This window comes from Jaculus jaculus, chromosome 2 (assembly GCF_020740685.1).
Source record: "Jaculus jaculus isolate mJacJac1 chromosome 2, mJacJac1.mat.Y.cur, whole genome shotgun sequence".
NCBI classification, from domain to species: domain Eukaryota; kingdom Metazoa; phylum Chordata; class Mammalia; order Rodentia; family Dipodidae; genus Jaculus; species Jaculus jaculus.
This window is the reverse complement of record NC_059103.1, coordinates 58590805-58614203: the sequence shown is the minus strand read 5'-3', so window position 1 is coordinate 58614203 and position 23399 is coordinate 58590805. Positions and strand designations below refer to the sequence as shown.

At 43.8% G+C, this 23399-nt stretch overlaps 1 protein-coding gene across 1 annotated transcript in view; it reads left to right on the top strand.

Moving 5' to 3' along the window:
* Eipr1 (EARP complex and GARP complex interacting protein 1) overlaps window positions 1–23399 on the top strand; it is a 187866-nt gene that overhangs the window by 127612 nt on the left and 36855 nt on the right. Inside the window, exon 4 of the mRNA XM_004656528.2 lies at window positions 572–728. Within this exon, the coding sequence (XP_004656585.1) occupies window positions 572–728 (157 nt within the window). The remainder of the gene's footprint in view (window positions 1–571; window positions 729–23399) is intronic.

Sequence of the window (23399 nt, the reverse complement as noted above, 5' to 3'; positions counted from 1 at the left end):
GGGTTCATATAGGAATTTGAACAAAGAAGTAGGAGATAGATACATGATTGATTGATTTAAACAGTTCTGATTGGCTTGGGGTTTCAGCGGGCAAAGTTTGGGGCAGGAGCTAGGGGCACTCCAGGCAGATGAAGTCATCTCCATTGTCCTTGAAGTGGAGATTCCTCAGTTTCTTATCTAAGGAGGTGGTCGGAGGCCTGAGGCCCCCCTCCCCCCACTCCCCACAGTGGAGTGATTATGCAATGTTCTTGAAGTGGAGATTCCTCAGAAACTTTTGGGGGAAAGGCAACAATTACGCAAGCAAAGTTTACAGAAGCAAAAGGTCAGCACCTTGGCTGGCTAGTTCTCTAAGTCAGGCCCGGAACTTTTTTTTTTTTTTTTTTTTTTACTTAAAATGGTTATATTTGGTCTCTCATCTGGTCCTGCCTCCATCTCCATCTGCCTGGGGTTGGGCCTGTCTCCGCACTCTGCTACCTGGACTGTTGGCATTTCAGAGAGCAGCTGTGGGTTTATGCACATGTCAGATCACTGGATGTGGACTGTGCACTACTGACATTCTCCTCTCACTCAGCTTCAGACAGCCGAGTCCAGACATGTGCAGCCGTGTGGAGGATGCCCAAGGAGTTGGAATCTGGCAGCCACGAATCCCCGGATGACTCTGCAAGCACTGCGCAGACCCTGGAGCTGCTCTGTCACCTTGACAACGGGGCCCACGGCAATGTGGCCTGGTAGGATGCTGCATATTTCATTCACTTGGAACAAGCCTGGAGGCTGCTCAGGTGCAGGGCTTTGCACAGCCCTGCCCCAACCCACCCCACCCCCAGGTGCTTTCTTTAAGGTGCTCTGCACTGGTTTGTTGCTTTCAGTTTCAGTTGTTTTGTTTTTTTTTTTCTTTTTCTGGGTTAACCACATTGACAGAAACCCAGCACAAGCCTGGTAAACAGTCTGCAGCCCGTCCTTTGCCTGCTTGTCTAAGTCAGCGCTGCCTAGTTATCTGACAGGAGAATAAAATAGCCAGGCACTACACAGCACTCACACACAAATTACCTGTCACTTCAGGTGGAAGGAGTGCAACTTCCTCTTCCTGTGGACTCTGTATAAAGGCAGAATTATCCTAGCAGTGTCCTCTATCTCTATCCTTTCCTTTATCTTCCTCTGCCACTTGTGTGGCATGAGAAGGGATGGAGAGATGTGATTTGCTATTCCTGGTGTTCCTGGCCAATCACTGTGTGCATGGCTGGAGGTTGGCTCTGTCCACCCACCTGCCCACTCCCTGGGCTTCCACTCCACACAGCCCTTATGACTGATCTGTTATGTTGCTGAAACTTTGGTAAAACTGTAATGCTGTGGTGTCTAGAAGCCATTGCAAGGGCATAATGTTATGGCTATTTTAGCCATAACATTTATTGTCATTCTGCTTGATACAGTATGCTGTGTGTGTGTGTGTGTGTGTGTGTGTGTGTCTGTGATGAGGAGACCTGAGTCCTCTATTCCGTCACTCTTTGAGCCAGCTCACCCAGTTAAGCAGATTGAGCCCAGCAGAAGTGTATTAAGCACCTGCTGCATGCACTCCACCTGACTCGAGAGGTGCCAGGTTCAGGGGACCTGTCCTTAATGAGCCTGATCTCTAGGGAGCACTTAGAGTGTAAACAACCCACTATAGCAGGATGGGCTGTGACACACATAGGAGTTGTCACGGGCATGTGCTCTGGCTCCAGATAAACAGCAGTCATTTTTGCCAGAGGGCTGAAGAGGGACTCACTCAGGTGGTGCCACTTGGGGCCCTAGTCCAGGTCGCCGTGGGAGGAGCACCACAGCTTGGGGCTCAGAGCAGCTTCTGTGCCAGTCTGGGGACTTGTTTTCATAGCTGTTGTGTTCCTGCCTTGTCAGTACAGAGGAGCGTGGAGCACTGAAGTCACCCAGGCTTACAAAAAAAGGAGGCAGATGAGGCCTGATGTGATCGGGGCGTGACCCCCTCCATGCTGCCACTCAGTTGCCTGAGTGCACAGTAGAGATCACACAGCTCCATCCAGACTCCCACATGCCACACAGTGACCACTTCCCTAGCAACCAGACCTTTATGTGTTAGTGGATGTGAGCATGTCTGATTCCAGAGGAACAGGGAGCCCCAGGGCAGGTAAGCTGGCACATGGGGAGACCAGTCCCATTGAGAAGGCTCCATGGCCTGCTAGGTGAGGAGAGGCTGGCCGGCTGCTTCCCACATTCCACCTTGTGAGTACTGTGTCACATCTGCCTCCACAAGCAGGCCCCTCCTGTGTGCATGGCAGGAGACTGGGTACTGGTACAGGTGCTAGGGCACTCTGTGCACACTTGAGAATGAGGGCCTGGTGTGGCATGGTTGTTGATATTTGAATGCACAGGCTGACTGTCCTCAGGGTCACCTGGAGTACTGCGTACTCTGACTTAGTTACTTTGTTCAAAGTACTTCTGGAATTCTCTGGTTATTTAGTACATTGTATGTTCCATTTTATGTTCACCTACTTTGAGTGTTTTATTATGAGGTTTTTCGCCAGCAGTTGCAGGAAAAACTTGGGGATCCTCTACCCAGTTTCCCTGCAGTGAATGGGCACTAGTGACTCCACCAGCCCTGGTAGGTTCCATCAGTCCATGCACTTGGGGGAAGAGTTGAGTTCTCTGTTATTTCATCACATATGTGGCTTCACAGAGTCTCCCTCACAGTCTAGAACCATCATCCCTCAGGAGCCTTTTACAGCAAGATCCATCTCCCTCCCAACCTGTCCTTCTCCCCTGGCATGTGCTAACCTGAGTCCTATTTGCTATTTCATGGTTATACTGACTGAATGGTACCTGGAGGAACCTTTGAAACTGGCCATTTTCAATAGCATGATTTCCTAGAGAGTGCGTTGCTGCTTCATTTCTGAGTTATGTGTTGACCAATCACTTGTTCCTTTTCATTGCTGGGCAATACTCCACTTGTAGCTATTCCATGGTTTGGATAGCCATTACCATTGAAGGACATTGGGGTTTTCTCCAGGTTTTACTGTTGTAAATACCATGTGATAAGCATCAGCATCCAGGTGTTTGTATGATTGTAAGGTGTCATCTCTCCTGGCTCTTGCCCCAGGGAGCTCATGCCCTATTCAGTCTGTCAAGAGCTGTGCATCTTTCCCAGAGTGTCACATCTGGTCATCTCACTGCAGCTTGCAAAGTTGGATGCCCCACCTCAGAGTGAAGGAAGAGCTCTTTCTAGTCTCATTGCCTTTTGAAGTCAAATTCTTTTCAGAACCTTCAGTTGTGTCTTAAGTTTTATCACTGGACCTAGAATTACTGTGAAGTTCAGTGTGTGAGTAGGTGGGGTGAAGTGTGCTGCTTTCACGTTTGCTTTTCTTTCTGATGGATAAACTACTGTTGAGAGCAGCTCCAGGAGGCTGACTCCCAGACAGTTCCTGAACAACGCTGCTGGACATCCTGAAGCACCCAAGGACATGCACAGCTCCTTTTACCTGCTGCTATCTCTGCTGCTCCAGCGGGTCTGAGGAGTGCCCCTTCCCTCCCTGCCACCGAGGGAGCCAGTCAGGGGCCATTCCAGCACTCTGAAGTACTAACTCAGATTACTCCTTCCAGCCTACCAACAGGCAGGGGATGGAAGGGACACACAGCAGGGCCAGCTATCCAGTTGTCCTTCCTTTCAACAGGTAGGCCTGCAGTCCAGCGGTGCTCAGGTTGATCACCCTTCAGATGGTCTCTTGAGTGAGACTGTCTGAGGAGGCAGTCATCTGCATTCTGCTCAGGCATGGTAGCATCACAGGAAGCAAACCTTAGTCTGAAATGGAAATGACATCTCACCGTAGCTGAGAGATATATGGCAGGACCTTAACGTGGAAATATGGTATTATTATTGTCAGGGAAAGAAATAACATAAGGTAGTGAGGGGTGGCATAGTATCTTCCATCTCTTTTAGCTCTGACTTTCTGCAGCTCTGCACTGAGGTGACAGAGGCTCAGCATTGAACCTCCTGAAGCCAGTACGTTTATGACCAGTAGCACTTGTGTGTCTGACCACAGAGCCAGCAGCTTCTCAGCTCAGCTTCACCTCCTGAGGGTGGTCCTTCCTACCATCCTCTAAAGTTACCAGTTTCCACCTGCCCCATGACCTCCCACCATTTTATCTGGTTTCATCTTCTTTGTGACCATCACTTCCTCTTGGAGCTCCCTGTCTCTGTTTATGCTCATGTGCAATGCTTTCTGAGCTCCCGGGACCCTCCATCTTGGTCAAGGACAGTGCACTGGGCCTGCCATTTTCCAGGGAGGTGAAGAACAGGTCTAGCTTGCTTACTACTCATGGAGTATATCTGACCCCAACTCCAGAAGAACCTGTTTGCCTCCTAGCTGCCTGAGGAGAAGCAGGCAGCGGTGGCATCACTGGGGTGTGAACACTGCTTCAGATGTTGGGAATGCACACATATCCTCATCAGAATATGCCCCATGTGCCCTTGTATCTGCATGGAAGATGGAAACAAAGTAGGCTTTCTGGGGAGGCTCTCATTAGGAAGTCATAGCCCCCTTCTTTCCTAGCCTTTTTCTCCTCCACATTCTGGATTTGCCTCTTCAAATGCTTGCCATTGCTCTGGAGGGTGTGAGGCATAGTCCTGCTCTCACTTCAAATCCTCAGCCAATGACTTGCCATCCCCTCACTTTGGATCCATTTCCTCCTGTGAGGGGTTGATTGTGGGATCCTTGATGCTTTTCCAGCTCTAAATTAGTCCCTGCCCTGACATCTTTTAGTACCACAAGACTTTTTCATAGTGAATCTGCAGTGAGTGCAGCCTCCCTCCATGACCCGTTGGCACCACAGTGGACAATATGTCAACAGCTCTGGCCAAGAGAGCTGCTCTGATTAAGAGAAGGGGTCTGTCTAGGACCTGGACACAGACTGTCCCAGGTGTCGTCCAGACAATTCTCTCCGTAGTGGACCCAGCCTATGGGGCACTTTTGCTCGATCAGGCCAGTCTGCTGTGCTCAGTGTATCACACACATTGGTCTGACAGGTTGTGCATAGCTTTCTGGAACAAGATTGGACACAGCCACGGGACTAAGAAAAATAGATATCCCTTCATCAAGGTTGAGGAATGGAAGCTACCAATACACTTATTCATTCTTTGAGAGTAGATGGGGAAGCTCTTTTCAGAACTCTTCGTTTATGTTTTGCTATTCCACAAAGTATTAGGTTGTTCTTGAGTCAGTGATTCAGCTGATAGCTGAATGCATTTTGCTGTTGCTTAGTGTAGAGTGGGCAGATTAATTCTGGACCACTGACTGCTTGAATGCTTCCTAGCACTTTATCCCTGCCCAGCTGATGTTTACCCTAGCATCTTTGGGAGTCCCCATAGAGGGGAGGTTTCTTGGAAGTGTGCAGGCTAGAGGGGAAGGACGTAATTATTTCCCAAGATTTACACAATGCATCCTTACTGCCATGGGTTTGATGGCTGATTAGATACAACAAGGTGATCCTGTGGCTTCCCACCTCCTTTTTATGATCAAAAGGCCTCCAGCTGTGCAGGAGTTGTGCACCTTGGCTGCAGGTGGATGCTCCCTGCTGGCCATCAGCAGTAAAGCCAAAACAGTGGAAATGGCATGTAGGTGGATTGCTCCCTCCCCACAGTAGTGTGTCAGGAGTGGTCATACAGATTGCCTTCATTCTCAGATGGTGGGAATCTCCTGCAAAGAAGTCACTGCAATCAGCTTCAGAAGCTTTTGAAGGATGGGAGCACAGGTAACGACTGCTGACTGGCATCTCCCAGCCCTGGGCACCAGGATCAAGCCTGCAGGTGTGTCCTGGGAGATGGAGTTAATCACATTGTGTTCTACCATGATGTTTCTCTAGCAGCGGTGCATGGTGGTAGCTGACCCCCTGCTTCCTGGGCTGCTGGAGGAGAAACCCCTTATGTGCAGGTGGAGTAAATATCACAGTGAAATGCCAGCAGACTCAGCGTGAAGGGACGTGGGGATGCCTTGGAGGGCTGGTGTGTGCAATACAATGATTGTTAGGAGGAAGTAAAGGGCAGGAGCTGTGTTGAGAGAGGGGGAGGAAGGCAAAGAAAAGCCACATGTGTGGGCTACCAGACATGTGGTACTTTTTATAGAAATAAAGGATTTGGTTCCATCTCTGCTTTTTTCCCCCCCTTTTGGTTCACTATGATGAATAATGGAAATTGGCTTCGGCTAAGTGTTATGAGTAATAAATTGAACATTGTTTCTAACATCTTGCAAAGTTGTCTCTGAGAGTAAAAAAATAGATTTGAGGTTTTCAGAGGTTCTGTGATGTGACTATCCTGCTAATGATGGTGGAGATGTCAGTGATGGTGACACTATTGTTAGAGACTTACCAACTTTTGCAGACTTAGCTCTAGTTCAGGACATTGGCCGCAGACTCCTCCATGGACTTCAGAGTAGGTAGGAGAATGGGCCTGTAGCCTTGTGCATCTGGCTTATGTGGGTCCTGGGAAATCGTGCTTGTGTCCTTAGGTTTTGCAGCAAGCACCTTAACCACTAAGCCATCTCTCCAGCCCTGCTGTAGGCTTTAAATGTCAGGATTTCATTTCCAGCAGTCCTGATGGCTGAAAGTTCAGGATCAAGGCCCTTGCAAATCTAGTGTCTAGTGAGGTCCCTCTCTCTGTGTCTCAGATGATGTTGTCTCTGTGTCCTTATATTTGCACAGGAAGAATGAACTACCAGAGGCTTATTAATGAGTCCTTGATGAAGATGTAAAAGTTTTACTGCTCTGTGATTATTTAAGCTTAAATTTCAGTAACTAAATATTTTTAAAACTGAAGGCAGGGCTGGAGAGATGGCTTAGTGGTTAAGCACTTGCCTGTGAAGCCTAAGGACCTCAGTTCAAGCTTCAATTCCCCAGGACCCATGTAAGCCAGATGTGTAAGGTGGTGCATGCATCTGGACTTTGTTTGCAGTGACTGGAGGCCCTGGCACACCCATTCTCTGTATCTCTCTGCCTCTTTCTGTCTCTATGTCTGTCTGTTGTTCTCAAATAAATAAATGAAAATTAAAAAAAAACCCGAAGGCATATTATCCCTGCATACAAAACCTTTCTGTGTGTGCATATGTAGCTAATGTGCATTGCCTTATGTATGTCAACATGTGTACACATGTGGAGGCCAGAGGTTGCTGTTGTGTGTCTTCCTCTATGACTCACCACCTTATATTTTGAGTCAGGGTTTCTCACTTGAACCCACATTTCACCATTTTGCTAGTCAAGCTAGTTAGCTTGCCCCAAAGATCTTTTGTCTCCAACTCCCAGGTGCTGGAGTGGCAGGTGGGCTACTCTAGCTGTTGGTTAGAGAAGCGTCTGATGGCAGTGATACCTGGGATCACCCAAAGGCACCACAGTGCTGAGAAGTGACAAAGGAGTGTTTATCACTGAAGCATTTCTATCATACCTTCCAAGGCTCAGCGTCCATTGTAGAAGAGGTGGCAGAAAGAATGTAAAAGCCAAAGGAAGGGTAGGAATCCTTACAATACACTCTTCCAGGCACAAAATGGCCTGGATATCCATGACCTCACAGTGCCTGGAACTACCTACACAGGAACCTCGTAATAGGAAGAAAAGACTATGACATCAAAATAAAAGTGTGTGCTGGGGATCCAAACTCAGATCTTCATGCTTGAGTGGCAAGCACTTTACAGAGATATATCCCAGCTTATAATATTTAACTATAACTGACATTTCTTCTATTGCTTAAATAACAGAATGTGAGAGGTAAGAAGGAAAGGATTTATTTGAATAATTAAATGGTGATTCATATTTTTAGATAGCATTTTATATCAAAATTTATTGTAATTTAAATTCTATTTTTGAACTTTGTAAGAGTGTTTGAGACAGGAATCTTTGGATGTGTTTATGGGTCTTTGGAAGTTAGCTGAACATTATGTAGACTTGCTTTCTTCTACTTGAGTCCCAGGTGGACACCTGTGAAAAGAAGGCTTGGGAAATAGTGGGCTTATTAGAAAGGTGACCTGGAGCTGTGTACTCTGGGCATGATCCTGGAAGGGGCTTTGGTGATGTGCAGGTATGGGCTCTGAGTATGAGCATGGGTGGGATTTCAAGGATGGAATGGGTTCTGAGCTCCATATATGGAAACGATCTTCTAAGCCCAGTTGTGTTCATCTAGCTCTTTCTTTGAGACAACTTGTCAGCAACAAGGAGAATCTAGTGTAGAGCCATTTTCTGTCCAATCTCTTGGAGCATCCCCTAGAAGTGGGTGTTGGGTAAAGGTCTTCTCTGTCCACGCAGTCTGGGGGACTATTTGCTCCTGTGTTCTTACTGGTGGAAGGCTTCACTCTGTCCAGCCAAGCAGGTGTAGATAGAGTGGTAGTTGATATTACCTGGTGATGTAGACTCTGAAGGAGAAAAATAGCTGACAAAAACACCTTCTCCTCACCTACAGCCTGTGTTTGCCCTTGGCTTTTTGTCTGATGGAAAGTGGAATTATTTGGTTGATAGAGGTATAAGTTGTCTTGGTGAGATGGCAGAATAAACTGCAACTTTTAGTAACCAAGTCACCCGGTGTCAAAAATTACATGCTCACCTGTCAGAAGGGTTACCATGTAATGTATCAACACAAATCTGTCACTGGAGGTATTGCATATGTCACAACATAAGCAACTCACACCTCTGTAGGTGGATCTAACTGGGCTTGTTTATGATGCGCTTATAGCTTGTATAAAACCGCTTTATATCTTTTTTTTGGAGGCTGACCTGGAATTCACTATGTAGTCTCAGGGTGGCCTTGAACTCACAACGATCCTCCTACCTCTGCCTTCCAAGTGCTGAGATTAAAGGTGTGCGCCACCATGCCTGGCTCCAGTTTATATTTTTTGTAAATTTTCTCCCTCCCCCTTTTTTCTTTTCAGGTAGGGTCTCATTCTAGCCCAGGAGGATCTGGATCTAATTCTGTAGTTCCAAATTGAACTCACAGTGACCCTCCTACCATTGTCTTCCAAATGCTGGGTTTAAAGGCATGTGCCACTATGCCCAGTCTTTAAAAAAAAGTTTTATTTTTATTTATTTATTTGACAGAGAAAAGGGGGGGGGGAGAGGAGAAAGGGTGCACCAGGGCCTCCAGCCACTGCAAACAAACTCCAGACACATGCACCACCTTGTGAATCTGGCTAACGTGGGTCCTAGGGAATTGAACTTAGGTCCTTTGGCTTTGCAGGCAAATGCCTTAACCACTAAGCCATCCCTCCAGCCCCATGCCCACTTTTTTGTGAATTTTTGAGCTAGAAGAAATTAACCATATTGCCAAATCTATATGCCATAGGAGATATGTGAACTGGGGAAATAATATATTATATTATCATTTAAAGTTTAAAAAATATATATCTACATACATACATACATACACACACACACACTTTATTATTTACAACTTCCATGATTATAGACAAAAACAATGATAATTCCCTCCCCCCACTTTCCCCTTCACAAATCCACTCTCCATCACATCCCCTCCCCCTCTCAACTAGTTTCTCTTTTATTTTGATGTCATAGTCTTTTCTTCCTATTACGAGGTTCATGTATAAGTAGTTCTAGGCACTATGAGGTCAAGGATATCCAGGCCATTTTGTGCCTGGAAGAGTGTATTGTAAGGATCCCTACCCTTCCTTTGGCTCTTACATTCTTTCTGCCACCTCTTCCACAATGCACACTGAGCTTTGGAAGGTGTGATAGAAATGTTTCAGTGATGAACACTCCTTTGTCACTTCTCAGCACTGTGGTACCTTTTGGGTGATCCCAGGTATCACTGTCATCAGACACTTCTCTAACCAACAGCTAGAGTAGCATTAATATATGGATACAAATGTTAAGAAAAGTGCTTACAGGACAATTTGGTGAGAATAACATATACATTTAGCCAGACAACAATAGGCATTAGACCCTTAGGGCTTATGACCTCCTCTGCCACAGGCTTTTGACTAGGTTTTCAGTACTAGGCATGTATTCCTTCTTGTGGAGTAGGCCTCCAGTTCAATTAGACAGTGGTTGGTTTCCCCCTTAACAGACATGCCACTATTACACCTGCTGGCTTATTTGGCCTGGCTGGCCAAACTTAAGGTTTGCAGTGTCTACTGTTGTTTATCACCACTGATGACCTCTTTCTCTCCTATGGAGCTGCATATAGTGTAGCTTTTTCCAGCTTTCTATCAGCTGGTCTGCAGAGTGGAGGTTTTCAGATCAGCTCCAGTTTGATTTCTCAGTAACCTTGCAGCTTAAGCAGGTGGAATCTTCAGCAATAGGATCTTATCATGTATTTCTTGTGGGAAACCAAGAGCCTTGATAATGGCCTGTAATGTTTGGGGGGCATCAGGGACCTTCCTGGCCAACAACTTACTGGAAGGTATTCCATTCCCATCACTGAAATATTTCTAGTAACAATCTGTGGTTTCTGGATGCACCATTATCCAAAAAAGTAGGTTTCCATGTGGCTTATTCATATCATCTTAAGTTTTGATTAACCCTCCCTCCACCTTTCCTTTACTCAGTCTGTTCCCCTGACCTCATTTAGGCCATTTTCCCTCCCTGTAATCTGTTCATCTACTTACATGTATACAATACCATCACCTTAAGAGTATTTTTATAAATTTTATTTATTTATGAGAGAGCAAAACAGGCAAATAGAGAAAGAGAGAATGGATGCACCAGGGCCTCTAGCCACTGAAAATGAGCTCCAGACGCACGTACCACCTTGTGCATCTGGCTTTACAAGTGCATACTGGGGAATTGAACCCAGGCACTTAGACTTTGCAGGCAAGCATCTTAGCTGCAGAGCCATCTTTCCAGCCCCTAAATGGGTTTTTAAGACTGAACTCATAGCCAGTGACTTAACTACCATAGTGTAGGCATGTTTCTTTCCCCAAGCTCTGTTTTCCTCCAGGCTGGGCGAGGCAGGGGGAAGGGGGAGCTTCAGAGTACAACTGGAATAGGCCCTGCTGCTCTACCCAGCAACCCTGAAGCTTGTGGTTGCTTTGCCATAGACAGTGGTACAGTGCCTTCAATCTTTATGAATAAATTCAGTTGGACATCCTGTAGCCCCAATTTCCTTTCTGATTGGCCACAGGGAAGGGGTCAGATATGCAAATGGAATGGATTTAATTTATGTGGAGGATGTTTTGAGAACTTTGTGGTGTCCTTGGGAGCTGTCTCACTCTAGGTGGAAGTGGGGAATCATTCATTCTGGTCTCAGGTGCTTGAAGGACATGTGTACTTTGTTTGATGGGCATGAGGCCTGCCCAGGAACCATCACTTCTGCCACTGTAGTTCTTGCTGACTGCCCCAAAAGAGCTCAGATGTTTCATTTGCTTGGGTTTATTTCCATTCATCCCATTTCTTGTGTTTTCTCTCTCTCCATAATTATGAGGGGGGTGGAACTCTGTTTATGTGTTTTGACTTGTTGATATTGTTTTATGTCTTCATGTACATGTGGTGTATGATAAACTAGAAAAGTGGGTAATCTTTATGAGCAAAGAAATAAACTTTTTAGTTTGGAGTGGCAAGAATGGCAGAAATTCTAAGCTGTTTTCTCAGCTTATAATACTGGTTTCACAATGATGACCCGTGATAATGTAGAATTTCTCTTTTTATTGCATTTTGCATAGTGTATCACAAACAATAACTATCACAGGTATGGCTACCTACAGAATAATAACAGCTTTTTTCAGATGTATCAAGCGTGGGCAAATAATGTTGTATGCAGTAAGGGAGCTCCTCCTACAGTAGTTTACTCAGTGTTTAGCCCCTGAAATAGCTGATGTCTCATTTGCAATGGTCTGCAGAAGCACCTTCCAGATACTGTGCCTTCGGACAGAGCCACTGACTTTGCTCAGTGTGGCCGTTTCATGGCGCCTGTGTGTGTGTGTGGTGGGGGGTAGCTAGAGTCCTTTTGTATTGTCCTTTATGAGAATATGTGCTGTTGGGTAAAAAAGAAACCTGAATATTAAGAGTTAGGAGAAGGGCTGGAGAGATAGCTTAGCGGTTAAGCGCTTGCCTGTGAAGCCTAAGGACCCCGGTTTGAGGCTCAGTTCTCCAGGTCCCACGTTAGCCAGATGCACAAGGGGCCACACGCGTCTGGAGTTTGTTTGCAGAGGCTGGAAGCCCTGGCGCGCCCATTCTCTCTCTCTCCCTCTATCTGTCTTTCTCTCTGTGCCTGTCGCTCTCAAATAAATAAATAAAAAATAAAAAAAAAAAGAGTTAGGAGAAGCAAGGGTTGGGTTTCTCAATAAGCAGGGAGGAGTGTCCTGAGAGTCTGCACTGAGTTCATATGGCCACAGGGAGATTGAGAGGGACTTGTGTCCAGTGGTCAGAACAGAAGGAAGGCTGAGTGTGCCGTCAGTGGTCTGGCTTTTGCACATAACTGCAGGGAGCATGGGTTTCTCAAGGAGGAGCCTGGGCTTCTGGGTACTCATCAGTATTTCCTGTTTGGTGTCTTTGGGCTGTGTTTGCTTAGCTTATAGGCTTAATTAGTAAACTGCCAGGCTTGCTTATAATTTTGAGGTCTGATAACTGTCTGCTGCTGGGAGACTGCCACCAGCAGTTCCTAGAAGCTCTTCTCATTATGTCTTGGCTTTTAGGCCCTTTCCCATGCTCTTCACTAGGCCCATGGCTGTATACACAGCAGGAAGGAAGCTGGGGTGCATCCCTTACTTGGAAACAGTGAATTTTACACGTCTCTGGTTTTCATGCCTCTTCCTTTTAGAATGTCCAAGATCTGTCCTTGCCAGAATATTTAATTCTACTTTGTATTCATCTCATTCTGGGATGGTTGGTTGCTTTATCAGTCTAGTCTTTTTTAAAAAATATATATTCTATTTTTATTTATTTATTTGACAGAGAGAAAGAGAGGGAGAGAGAATATGGGCCCAACAGGGCTCCAGCCACTGCAAACGAACTCCAGATACACGCACCCCCTTGTGTATCTGGCTTACGTGGGTCCTGGGGAATTGAACCTGGGTCCTTGGCTTTGTAGGCAAATGCGTTAGCTGCTAAGCCATCCTTCCAGCCCCAGTCTAGCCTTTTTAAAGGCAGGTTAGTAAACCATTTGTGATGTAATTACATGAGTTACCAGGAACACCTGCCTTTTCCTTCTCTCTTGTTCTTGACATCTCTAGATCATCAGATAAGCATGGCAGGATTGACTTGCCTCATAAAAATGATAGGCTCCTTTCACTTGAAGCCCATAGACTTCAGAGATCAGGACATCTCTCAGCAAGTGTCCAAAGGGCTCTGGGCTCATCACCCATCACTATTAACTTTGGCTTCCTGCCCTTCTTTTGTGAAGCAGGAAGCTGGCAACCTGGGCATGCCTCCCTCAGGATCCTGTGGGCTAGAGTACATAAGCTTGTCTCATGGTGTGGTACTGAGGTTTCAGGATAGGCCTGTCTGTGAGACACAGCATGAGGAATAGCTCCTATGTTGTTTATTACCCTTAAAGGCAAAGCAAAACAAGCAGTCTCCTGGCAGGACTAGAGACATAGGCTCCCAGAAAGCCTCTCCTATGATACCTCTGGGCTATGTGATTTAGGACCCCTGGCCTAAACCACAGTGGGGAGCTGCACAGAAAAGCAAAATACAATGAAGTTTTGATGCTTTTGAGAACAGAATTGAGTGTCTGGCCTCTGCTTTGTTTTTATTTCTTAAGATCACTCTTCATGGAATTTTTTGTTGTTGTTGTTATAGTTACATAAAAGGGGTTGTATTTCTTTTCTTGCTGCTATGACAAAATGCTTGACAACAGCAACTTAAAGAAGGAAGCAAAGGTTTATTTTGGCTCAAGGTTTGAGAGGATACAGTCCATAATGGTGCGGAAGGTGTGGTGGTGAGAACAGCTCTAGCTGTGGTATATGTTCTATGAGGCAGCTGATCATACTACATCTAGCCAGGAAGCAGATAGATGCCGCAGCTTGCTAACAGAAAATGAAATTATACTGGGTAGCAACTGCCAAGGTTTTGTCTTGTTTCCTGTGGCTGCTTTTGTGCCTCAGGGATTGCTGAGGAGGTCCATCAGCCCAGATGATTTACTGCCAGCCCTTTATAGTAAAGGCTTGTTGATGCTGTGTAAAAAATGCTGGGCATAGTGACTCTGAACTTTGAGATTTTAAAGATTTTGTTGAACAAATTATATATTTTGTTTAATATTGTTGTGAGCAGTTACATTGTTCAGGTTTTTCAGTTGGGTAGATATGATTACATTCTAAGGACAGGCTAGTGGTTTTTTAATTCTGTAATTCTTCATCTTCTCAAGACCCTGGTCATTGGGAGATTTATCTGGATGGAACATTGATGAAGAACTAGTTATCATACATCAGCAAGTATTCCTGGGACAGGTCATTAGCTTGCCTTTCAGGAGAGGTATCATAGCTGAACCAGTAGTGCATAAGGAGAACTGGAAGCAGCCAGTATGCATTCAACAGGTTGTACAAACTCCGTGGTTGTCACAGAAATGCAAAATTTAAAGCAAGAGGTTAGATATTTGTCTCATGAGGTGAGAGTGGAGAGTTCTTATCAGAATGGGCAAGGGTGCAGTTATATTCAAAAGTGGGAACTGGCCCTTTTGGAAGAGTCAGATGACTAAGAATGGGTCTTCAATTATGATAGGAGTGTGTCTTCAAATTTCTTTTTCTTTTTTTGTTTTTTAAGAGTGTGAATCAAGTGTGTGAAATACTGAGAAAAATCCAGAAATGTCATGCAGTAGGAACTGGGTTTAAAACTTGGGGACATCCACACAGTAGACTGCTATGAAGCCTATAGCAGACAGCTTCAGGTTCACTGATATGAACTTCCAGACCAGGCACAGTTATAGAGGAAGGGATATTTATTGAAGCTAACAGATCCAGGAGAAGTTCCATAATGGCAGAAGAAGCTGGCCTGCCTTCACAGGATCAGGTGGAGAGAGAGAAGTACAAACCAAAAAGCCAAAAGCCACACCGCACACTTCAGGAACTCCACCTAGGCACATTTTGCATATCTTTAGATTGAAATCTGAAACCCACCACCACACCTTAAGTTCCACACAGTGATACTGCCTCCAGCCAGGTGGCTGCAGATGCAAACTACAAATGACTGAATATATTGGGGGCCATCTATTCTATTCAAAACACCACAAAGCCTCTGGATTGATTTGTGTTTACTTGACCTGGAGTGTCACTTGGGCTAGATTTTAATTAAAACAGCAAGTTGCCCAGTAATGTTGATGGCTGTTCAGAGTTCCGTTCTGTAGGTAATCACTGGGACTGTGCTGTATATACCAGCCTGGAGAACATACTTCCCAGGTTGCTTGTCATTTAAGGTAGGTGGGAACACAAGGGATGTTGACTTCCAGTTCTAACTTGTAATGAGGTTATATGACTTTACATTTGCAATGTAAAATTATACAAGCTAAAGTGAGTTTCACAAAGCATGTGCCCTCTTACAGCTATATATTATTTTGTTAACCAAATTTATTAGATGTGGTGTGTATGCTTTTTGACTCAAAGTAAAAGGAAAGAGGCAAGTACCAGCAAGATGACACATGGTCAACACCACATTGCTGTCGTGGAGGGCTGTCATGGCAAGTGTACTCTAAACTCCTAGCTTCCAACTAGGCAAAAAGGGAAGAGTCAAGTAAATAAAGTCAGAAATAAGAGAAGAGATCATGTGGCTGATAACACAGCAGTACAGAGAATTGTATGAGACTACTGTGAACAATTGTGTATAAGCAAATTGCATAACCTAGAAGAAAAGAATAAAGTCTTAGATCCATACAACCTAATGAGCCAGGAGTGGTGGCACACTTGTAATCCCAGAACCCAGAAGGCAGAGGCAGGGAAATCCTGAGTTTAAGGACAGCCTGAGCTATATAATGAGACCTTGTCTCAAATGTCAATCAATAAATAAATTTATTCATTAAAAGACACATAATAATCTACCAAAAGTAAATCATGAATGGAGAATCTGAACAAATCAATAATGAGTAAGGAGATTGGGTCAGTAATCCCAGCAGTTTGGAGATAGAGGCAGGAGGATCAAAAGTTCAAGAATAGAGGGGGAAAAAAAAAGAAAAGTTAAGTTCAAGAATAGCCTTAGTTACATAGTGAGTTCAAAGCCAGACTGGTGTACATGGTACCTTGTCTCAAAAAACAAAACAAGAACAGTAAAAACTTCCCAACAAAGTAAAGTGCAGGACTGAAAAGGTTTCACTGATTAATTCCTACACAAGTTTAAAAAATTACTATCAAACTTATCTTATGAGGCTAGCATCATTCTGATGCAAAAGTTAAACACACTATAAAAAAAAAAAAAAGCCAAACTATGGGTCATGACTCCTGATGAACATAGATGCAAATCCTCATGAAAATACTAGCAAATAAGTTATGCACCCTGACTTATATCCCCTGTGCAAGGGCAGTTCAACATATGCAGATCCATAGATGTGATAAGCCATATTATCATGAAGAGTAAAAGTCATGAGCTCAATAGCTGCAGAAAACAGCTGGCAAAATTCAACATCATTTCTTAATCAAAAAACTCAACAAGGGCTGGAGAGATAGCTTAGCGGTTGAGCACTTGCCTAAGAAGCCTAAGGACCCCGGTTCGAGCCTCGATTCCCCAGGACCCACGTTAGCCAGATTCACAAGGGGGCGCACGCGTCTGGAGTTCGTTTGCAGTGGCTGGAAGCCCTGGCGCGCCCATTCTCTCTCTCTATCTGCCTTTCTCTCTCTGTCTGTCGCTCTGCCTCTTTCTCTCTGTCACTCTCAAATAAATAAATGAAAATAAACAAAAATTTAAAAAGATATAAATAAATTTTAAAAAACTCAACACAGTAGGTATTAAATTAATGTGCGACTACACTAGAAAGCCTACACTAACATGATACTCATTGGTGAAATGAGGAAAACTTTCCCTCTAAAATCAAGACACAACAAGGTGCCTTTTGTGCCACTTCTGTTCAACATAATACTGAAATCCTAGCCAGAGAAATTAGCAAAGAATGTAAGTAAAAAAGCACCCACACTAGAAGGGAAGAAGTTAACCGATTCATAGAAGACTTGAACTCACATATAAAAAGCCCTGAAAACATCTCTTTTTTTGTTTGTTTGTTTTATTAGTTATAGACATACTTAGTATGGAAATAACATGTGTTGCTACCATTCTTTCCTTCACCCCTGTCCCTTTTCCGAAGGGGCCCTCTCCATTGGGATTGCAAGTTATCCCATGGGGATTGTGGGTTGTGCATTGGAGGAGCAGCAGTCATTTGTTGGGGAGAGGCAATGACTCTGGACATATTGTCCCAACTAGTGGCTCTAACAATCTTTCTTCCCTGTCTTCTGTAAAATTCCCTGAGCCCTATTGGGTGTGTTTTAAGTCTACTTCAGTGATGGGCTCTTTGGATCCTCTGGATCTCTGGCTTGGTAGGTGTTGAGTGTCCTCAGTGTCTCTCTCCTTCATCCTGGTGCTGATTGCTAATTTCACTATGAAAGCAGTACTCTCGCTTGTCTCCTTAATTCCTTTGTGGTTTCAGCTGGGGCCAGGCTGAAATGTGATGGGTAGTTTATCTCTTTGGGTCCACTCCTGTCTGAAAAAGAGAAGCAGATTCTCCAAGAGAGAGTGAAGTCAGCACAGGTTAAATGGGATGAGCATTATTAATTTAGAGAGAGTTTGATGGATGTAGTCCTTCTTTTAACTTAAGATGAGTGCAAGCTTCATATTGGAGAGCAAAATCATTGCCTGAATATGATTCTGGTTTGTTTTCCAGTTCCAGATATGGGTTCCTTTCCACTGAGTGGATCTCCTCTTAGCCCATCAGAAAGCTATTGGTTACCACCAAGGCTGTGTGATGCATACACTGTTGCACTTGTGTATGCATCATGTCAGGTTGTTTGCTTTTGAGTAGCTTAAACCCCGGGTTTCTTAGGCAGTTGTTGGCCACTTTTCCCCAATAGTTCAGGTAGTGCCATCCAGCACTAGAAGGGCTGTCTGGGGTCTGGCTGTCTTCCAGATTCCAGCCAGGTCTCTCTGTGTTCTGTGTCAACAACATATTGTGTCTTTGGCAGTTGGGTCTTACCATTAACCTCTGGTGGGTAATCAAGTGCTTTGACAGAAGTCTGCCTTGGAAAATATCTTTTAATACAACTGTTAGAACTGATAAGCAAATTCAAACTTGTAGTATGCAAAGCCAATATACAATGATCACTTACATTTATAAATACATAATACATTATACTAAAGAGAAATTAAGAAGTCAGTCCTATAGCCTCAAAAGAAATGAAAATTTAGAGCTGGGCATGCATGGTGGTACATGCCTTTAATCTCAGCACTTGGGAGGCAGAGGTAGGAAGATTGCTGTGAGTTTGAGGCTACCCTGAGACTATATAGTGAATTCCAGGTCAGCTTGAGCTTGAGCAAGACCCTACCTTGAAAAAAAAAAAGAAATGAAAATTTAGGATAAAATTTGTGAAGGTGGTGAAAGATTTACACACTGAAAATAATAAAACATTGTTGAAAGAAAATGTAAATGACACAAGAAAATAGAAAGATACCAATGTTTTTGGACTGGGAATTAATACTGCTAAAATGTCAGTATCACACAAAGTGATCTACATATGTGGTGCAATCACTACAAATTCTAATGGTGGTTCTTTTTCACAAAATAGAATAAAGCCCCCCAAATTCATATGAATATCCAGTGGCTGAAACAGTCTTGATAAAGAACAGAACTGGAAGCACCATGCTTCTTTCTGAGTAATCAGAGCAGTATTATATGCCATTTAAAACAGATTCATAGTGAAGCAGGAGGGAAGCTAGAAGGAAACCCACATCTATGTATTCAGCTAGTCATCAGTAAGGTGCCACTTACATACAGTAGAGAAAGAGTGGCCTCTTCAGTGACTAATGTTGGAAAACTAGATACCCACTTGCTAAAAAATGAAACTGGACCCTTATCTTGTACCATACACAAAAGCTGAGTCAAAATGGACTTAAGAATTAAATACCTGTAAAGCTCTGAGAAGACAATAGAGAAAAGCTCAAAATCAATCTTGGCAATTGTTTTCCATGAAGACACAAAAGCAAAAGTAAACAAGTAGTACCACATCAGATTTAAAAGTTTCTGCCCAGCAAAAGAAACAAAGTGAACAAAATGAGATGGCACCCTGCAGGATGCAGGACATGTTTACAAACTATGCTGATATAAGTGGTTAATACCCAACATTTGTAAGTAAGTGGAACTGCAGACCCAAACCCAAGACATTTTGAAGTGGCATTGTTGCAATTACCTCTTCCTTGCTAGGACAAACATCCAATCAGAAACAGCTTATGGGAGGAAAGGTTTACAGCTTCCAGTGGAAGCTTTATCATGGTGGAAGAATCTGGCTCACTTCAACTTCTACAGCAGAGAGAGAAAACCAACACGAGCAAGCACAAACAGCTCAGAGTGGCTCCCTACACATCCAGTAGGGCTGAACTCAGAATCTGGCCCAGTCACGTGCCTCCTCCAGCTGGGCTTTGCCTGTTGGATATTTAAGTAGGAAATTTAATGAATAATACCTGAGTCTATGAAGCACTTATATTTGCATTCAGTCCACCATACACATTTTTCTTCAATGGATATACAGATGTAGCCATCTCTGACCAGAGGCCAGTGCAAAGAACCACACTGACATGTTACTTCCTGCCTGTTAGGATGGTTGTCATCAAAAAGACATGAGCACCAGTGTTGACAAGAATGTGGAAAAATGAGAGTCCTTTCACACTCAGTGGGAATGTAAATTGGTTCAGCTTTTATTAAAAAAAAAAATACAGTTGTAACTCGGGATGTGATGGATCATGCCTTTAGTCCCAGGACTCGGGAGGCTGGGGTTGGAAGACCACCATGTGAGTTTAAGGTCAGCTTGGGCTACAGAGTGCTTTCCAAGTCAGGCTAGGATAGAATGAGATGTAGCCTCAAAACAAATAAACAAAATGCTAAAAGTAGACCTTCCACGGTTGGAGAGATGGCTTAACGGTTAAGGCACATGCTTGTGAAGCCTAAGAACCCAGGTTTGATTCTCCATATTGCACATAAGCCAGATGCACATGGTGGCATATGCATCTGGAGTTCATTTGCAGTGGCTAGAGGCCTTGACATGCCCATTCTCTCTCTCTCCCCCTCTCTCTAATAAATAAATAAAAATAAGATCTTTACAAAAAACATACCTTCCGTATGACTAGCAAGCCTATGTTCAAGGTCTATGAACAAAGGAAAGGAATTCAGTAGTTCACAGAGATAGTTGTAGCCTCCTGTCCACAACAGCATTATTCACATTAGCCATGATATGGAGAGTACTTAATGATCATCAACATTTGTGTAAATAAAGAACTTCAGTTACATGCAATATATAATATATAAATATTATTACTACTTTGATGTATAATTAATTGATTATTTGTTAAAGAGATTTTAGAGAAAATATGTGAGTTTATTTTATATTTCTTTTTACTTTTTTGAGGTAAAGTCTCACTCTAGCTCAGGCTGACCTGGGTTTCACTATGTAGTCTCAGGGTGTCCTCAAACTCACAGCAATCCTCTTACATCCCTGCCTCCCGAGTGCTGCAATTAAAGGTGTGCGCTACCACATTAGGATTCTTTTACTTTTTAAGAAAGCCTTTTTATTTATGATTTCCATACATAGAGATACTAGAATATGATCATAATTTCCTCTTCTTTCCACTAGTTTTTCTCCTATTTTAATATCACCATTTTTTCCCTCCTGTTATACAGATATTGTGAAGGTAACATTAGCCACTATTAGGCCATGAATACCATATCCCTTTTCATAATTACTCAGTTTTTCAAAGAAAATGAGCTGGGCATACTGGTTTATATCTACAGTCCATTTGGGAAGCAAAACCAGGAGAAGCAGTACAAGCTGGAGGCCAGCCTGACTTACACAGAGTATTACAACCCAGTCAGGTCAACATAGCAAGTACCTGTCTCAACAGCTAAACAAAAAAAAAAAAAAAAAGGAAGAAGGAGGAAGAAATCCTGCCATTTGAAATAGCTATATAGATAAAACACAAGGCATTGCAGAGTGAAATAAGTCAAAGAGATAGACAAACACAGTCTTACTTCTGGAGCCTGAAAGTCATGACTCCTAGAAGCAGAAAGCACAGCAGTGGTTTACTTGGTCTGTAGGGTGATAAAGGAATGGGGAAATGATGGCCAAATGGCACAGGCTCAGTTACAAGATAAGTTCCCAGGGACACAGTGCATAGCATGGCGACTGTAACAACACTGTCTTCATAGCTATGAAGCATGCTGGGAGAATAGAATCAACTGTCTTCACAACATACAAAACCTAACTGTGCAATACATATATGTGTGTATCAGAACATGTGCCACTTACAGGCACACTTCATTCATCAGTTGTATTAGATGTACTTTCTCATTGCTGTGACCAAACATCTGACTAGAGCCACTGAAGGAAAGAAAGGCTTATTTTGGCTTATAGTTTCAGGGGTATAGTCCATCATGGAAGGCATGGTAGCAGAAGTTGGAGGCTGGCTCACATTTCATTCACAGTCAGGAAACGTGGCTAACAGAATGTGGAGCCAAGCTATAAAACTTTAAAGCCCACCCCAATGATACAGCTCTTCCAGCAAGGCTCACATCTCCTAAAGATTCCACAACCTCCCCAAACAGTGACATCAGCTAGGAGCAAAGCTCATGACTACCCCTGTTTTAAGTTTTCAGTATCAGGGATATATTCCCTCCCATGGAGTAGGCCTCTAGTCCAATTAGAGAGCAGTTGGTTTCCACCATGACAGACATGCCACTATTGCACCCATTGGCTCGTTTGGCCTGGCTGGCCAAATATAAGGCTTGTAGTGTCCACTGTTGAGTATCTTCACTGGTGATTTCTCTTTCTCCCATTGAACAGCATGCAGAATGGCTTCTTCCAGCTTTTTGTCAGCTGGTCTACATGGAGGAGGTTATCAGCTCAGTTCCAGCAGGATTTCTCAGTGGCCTTGCAGCCCAAGTATGTGGAGTCTTTAGTAATAGGGTCTTACCATCTATTCCTGGTGGGAAACCAAGGGCTTCGGCAATGGCTTATAATGTTTTGTGGGCATCAGGGACCTCCCTGGCCAACATGAAGTACAATTTTTCTAAAATAATATTAACCTTGAAACTGCTAGCATTATGTCTTCTCCTTTCCATGCCAAACTTTGTGACTTGCTCTGAAATGCTACCAGAGGCTCATGGGTTAAAGGCTTGGTTGTTACCTAAAGGGGCTATGGGGAAGTGATTGGATCCTGAGGGTTCTGACTCATCAAAAGATTCATTTGTTGATGGATTCTGAATCTGATGATATTATTGGGAAGTGATGGAAAGTAGGAGGTGGGGCCTGATTTTAGAGGAATTAAGTCACGGTTGATATGCCTTTGAAGGGCATATTTTGTCCCTGCTCTTTCTAATCCCTCTCCCTTTCATACTTCCCTTAAGGTAAGCAGCTTTCTTTTACCATGACCTTCTGCCATGATGCTTCAGCCTCCCCTCAGGCTCATAGCAAGGGAGCTAGCTGACCGTGCACCAAAACCCCAAACCATGAACCAGAAATGTCTTTCTTCCTTCAACTTGCCCTTCTCAAGTATTTTGTTACAGCAGTGAAAAACTAACATATGATCTTTTGCTAGTGCTAGCTCTCTGAAATAGCTCTAGAGCCCATTAGTCTATTTAGTCTATCAAAATACTCCAGTCCTGCTGTCCGTTGGGGTGAATGCAGGGTGAAACTCCCTGGTTGGTCAGAAACAGGTAGGGTAGACAAGCACTCTACACTAAGTTCTTGTCTTTCTCCTGTTCAGCCTCACCTGTAACATCAGATGAGTGTGATGATATCATAGGCAGTGTGTGGCATATGATATGTGATGATATGTAATTCCTAATGTGGATGGTGATCATATTCAGTACCTGGCATACATAGTTCTTGGCATGTGGCTGGTGAATACACAGTGCTTGGAGGTGACACGTGACCAAATGTAGTGTCTGACACGTGGTCTGTGATCTGTCTATGTACCTAGAATGTGGCTGGTGATCATACACAGTATCTGGTATGTGACCTGGGATCATATGAAGTGCCTGGCATGTGGCCTGTAATCAAATGCAGTATCCCCTAGGCATATATCCTAAGGACTTATTGCACTACCTTAGAGACACTTGCACATCTACATTTATTGCCACTCTAGTCACAATTGATGAGTAGATAATGATGATGTAGTACATTTACACAATGGAGTTCTCTTCAGTGGTAAAGAAAAATGAAATTATGAAATTTGCAGGGAAATTGATGGACCTGGAAAGGATTATACTTAGTGAGGTAACTCAGGCCCAGAAA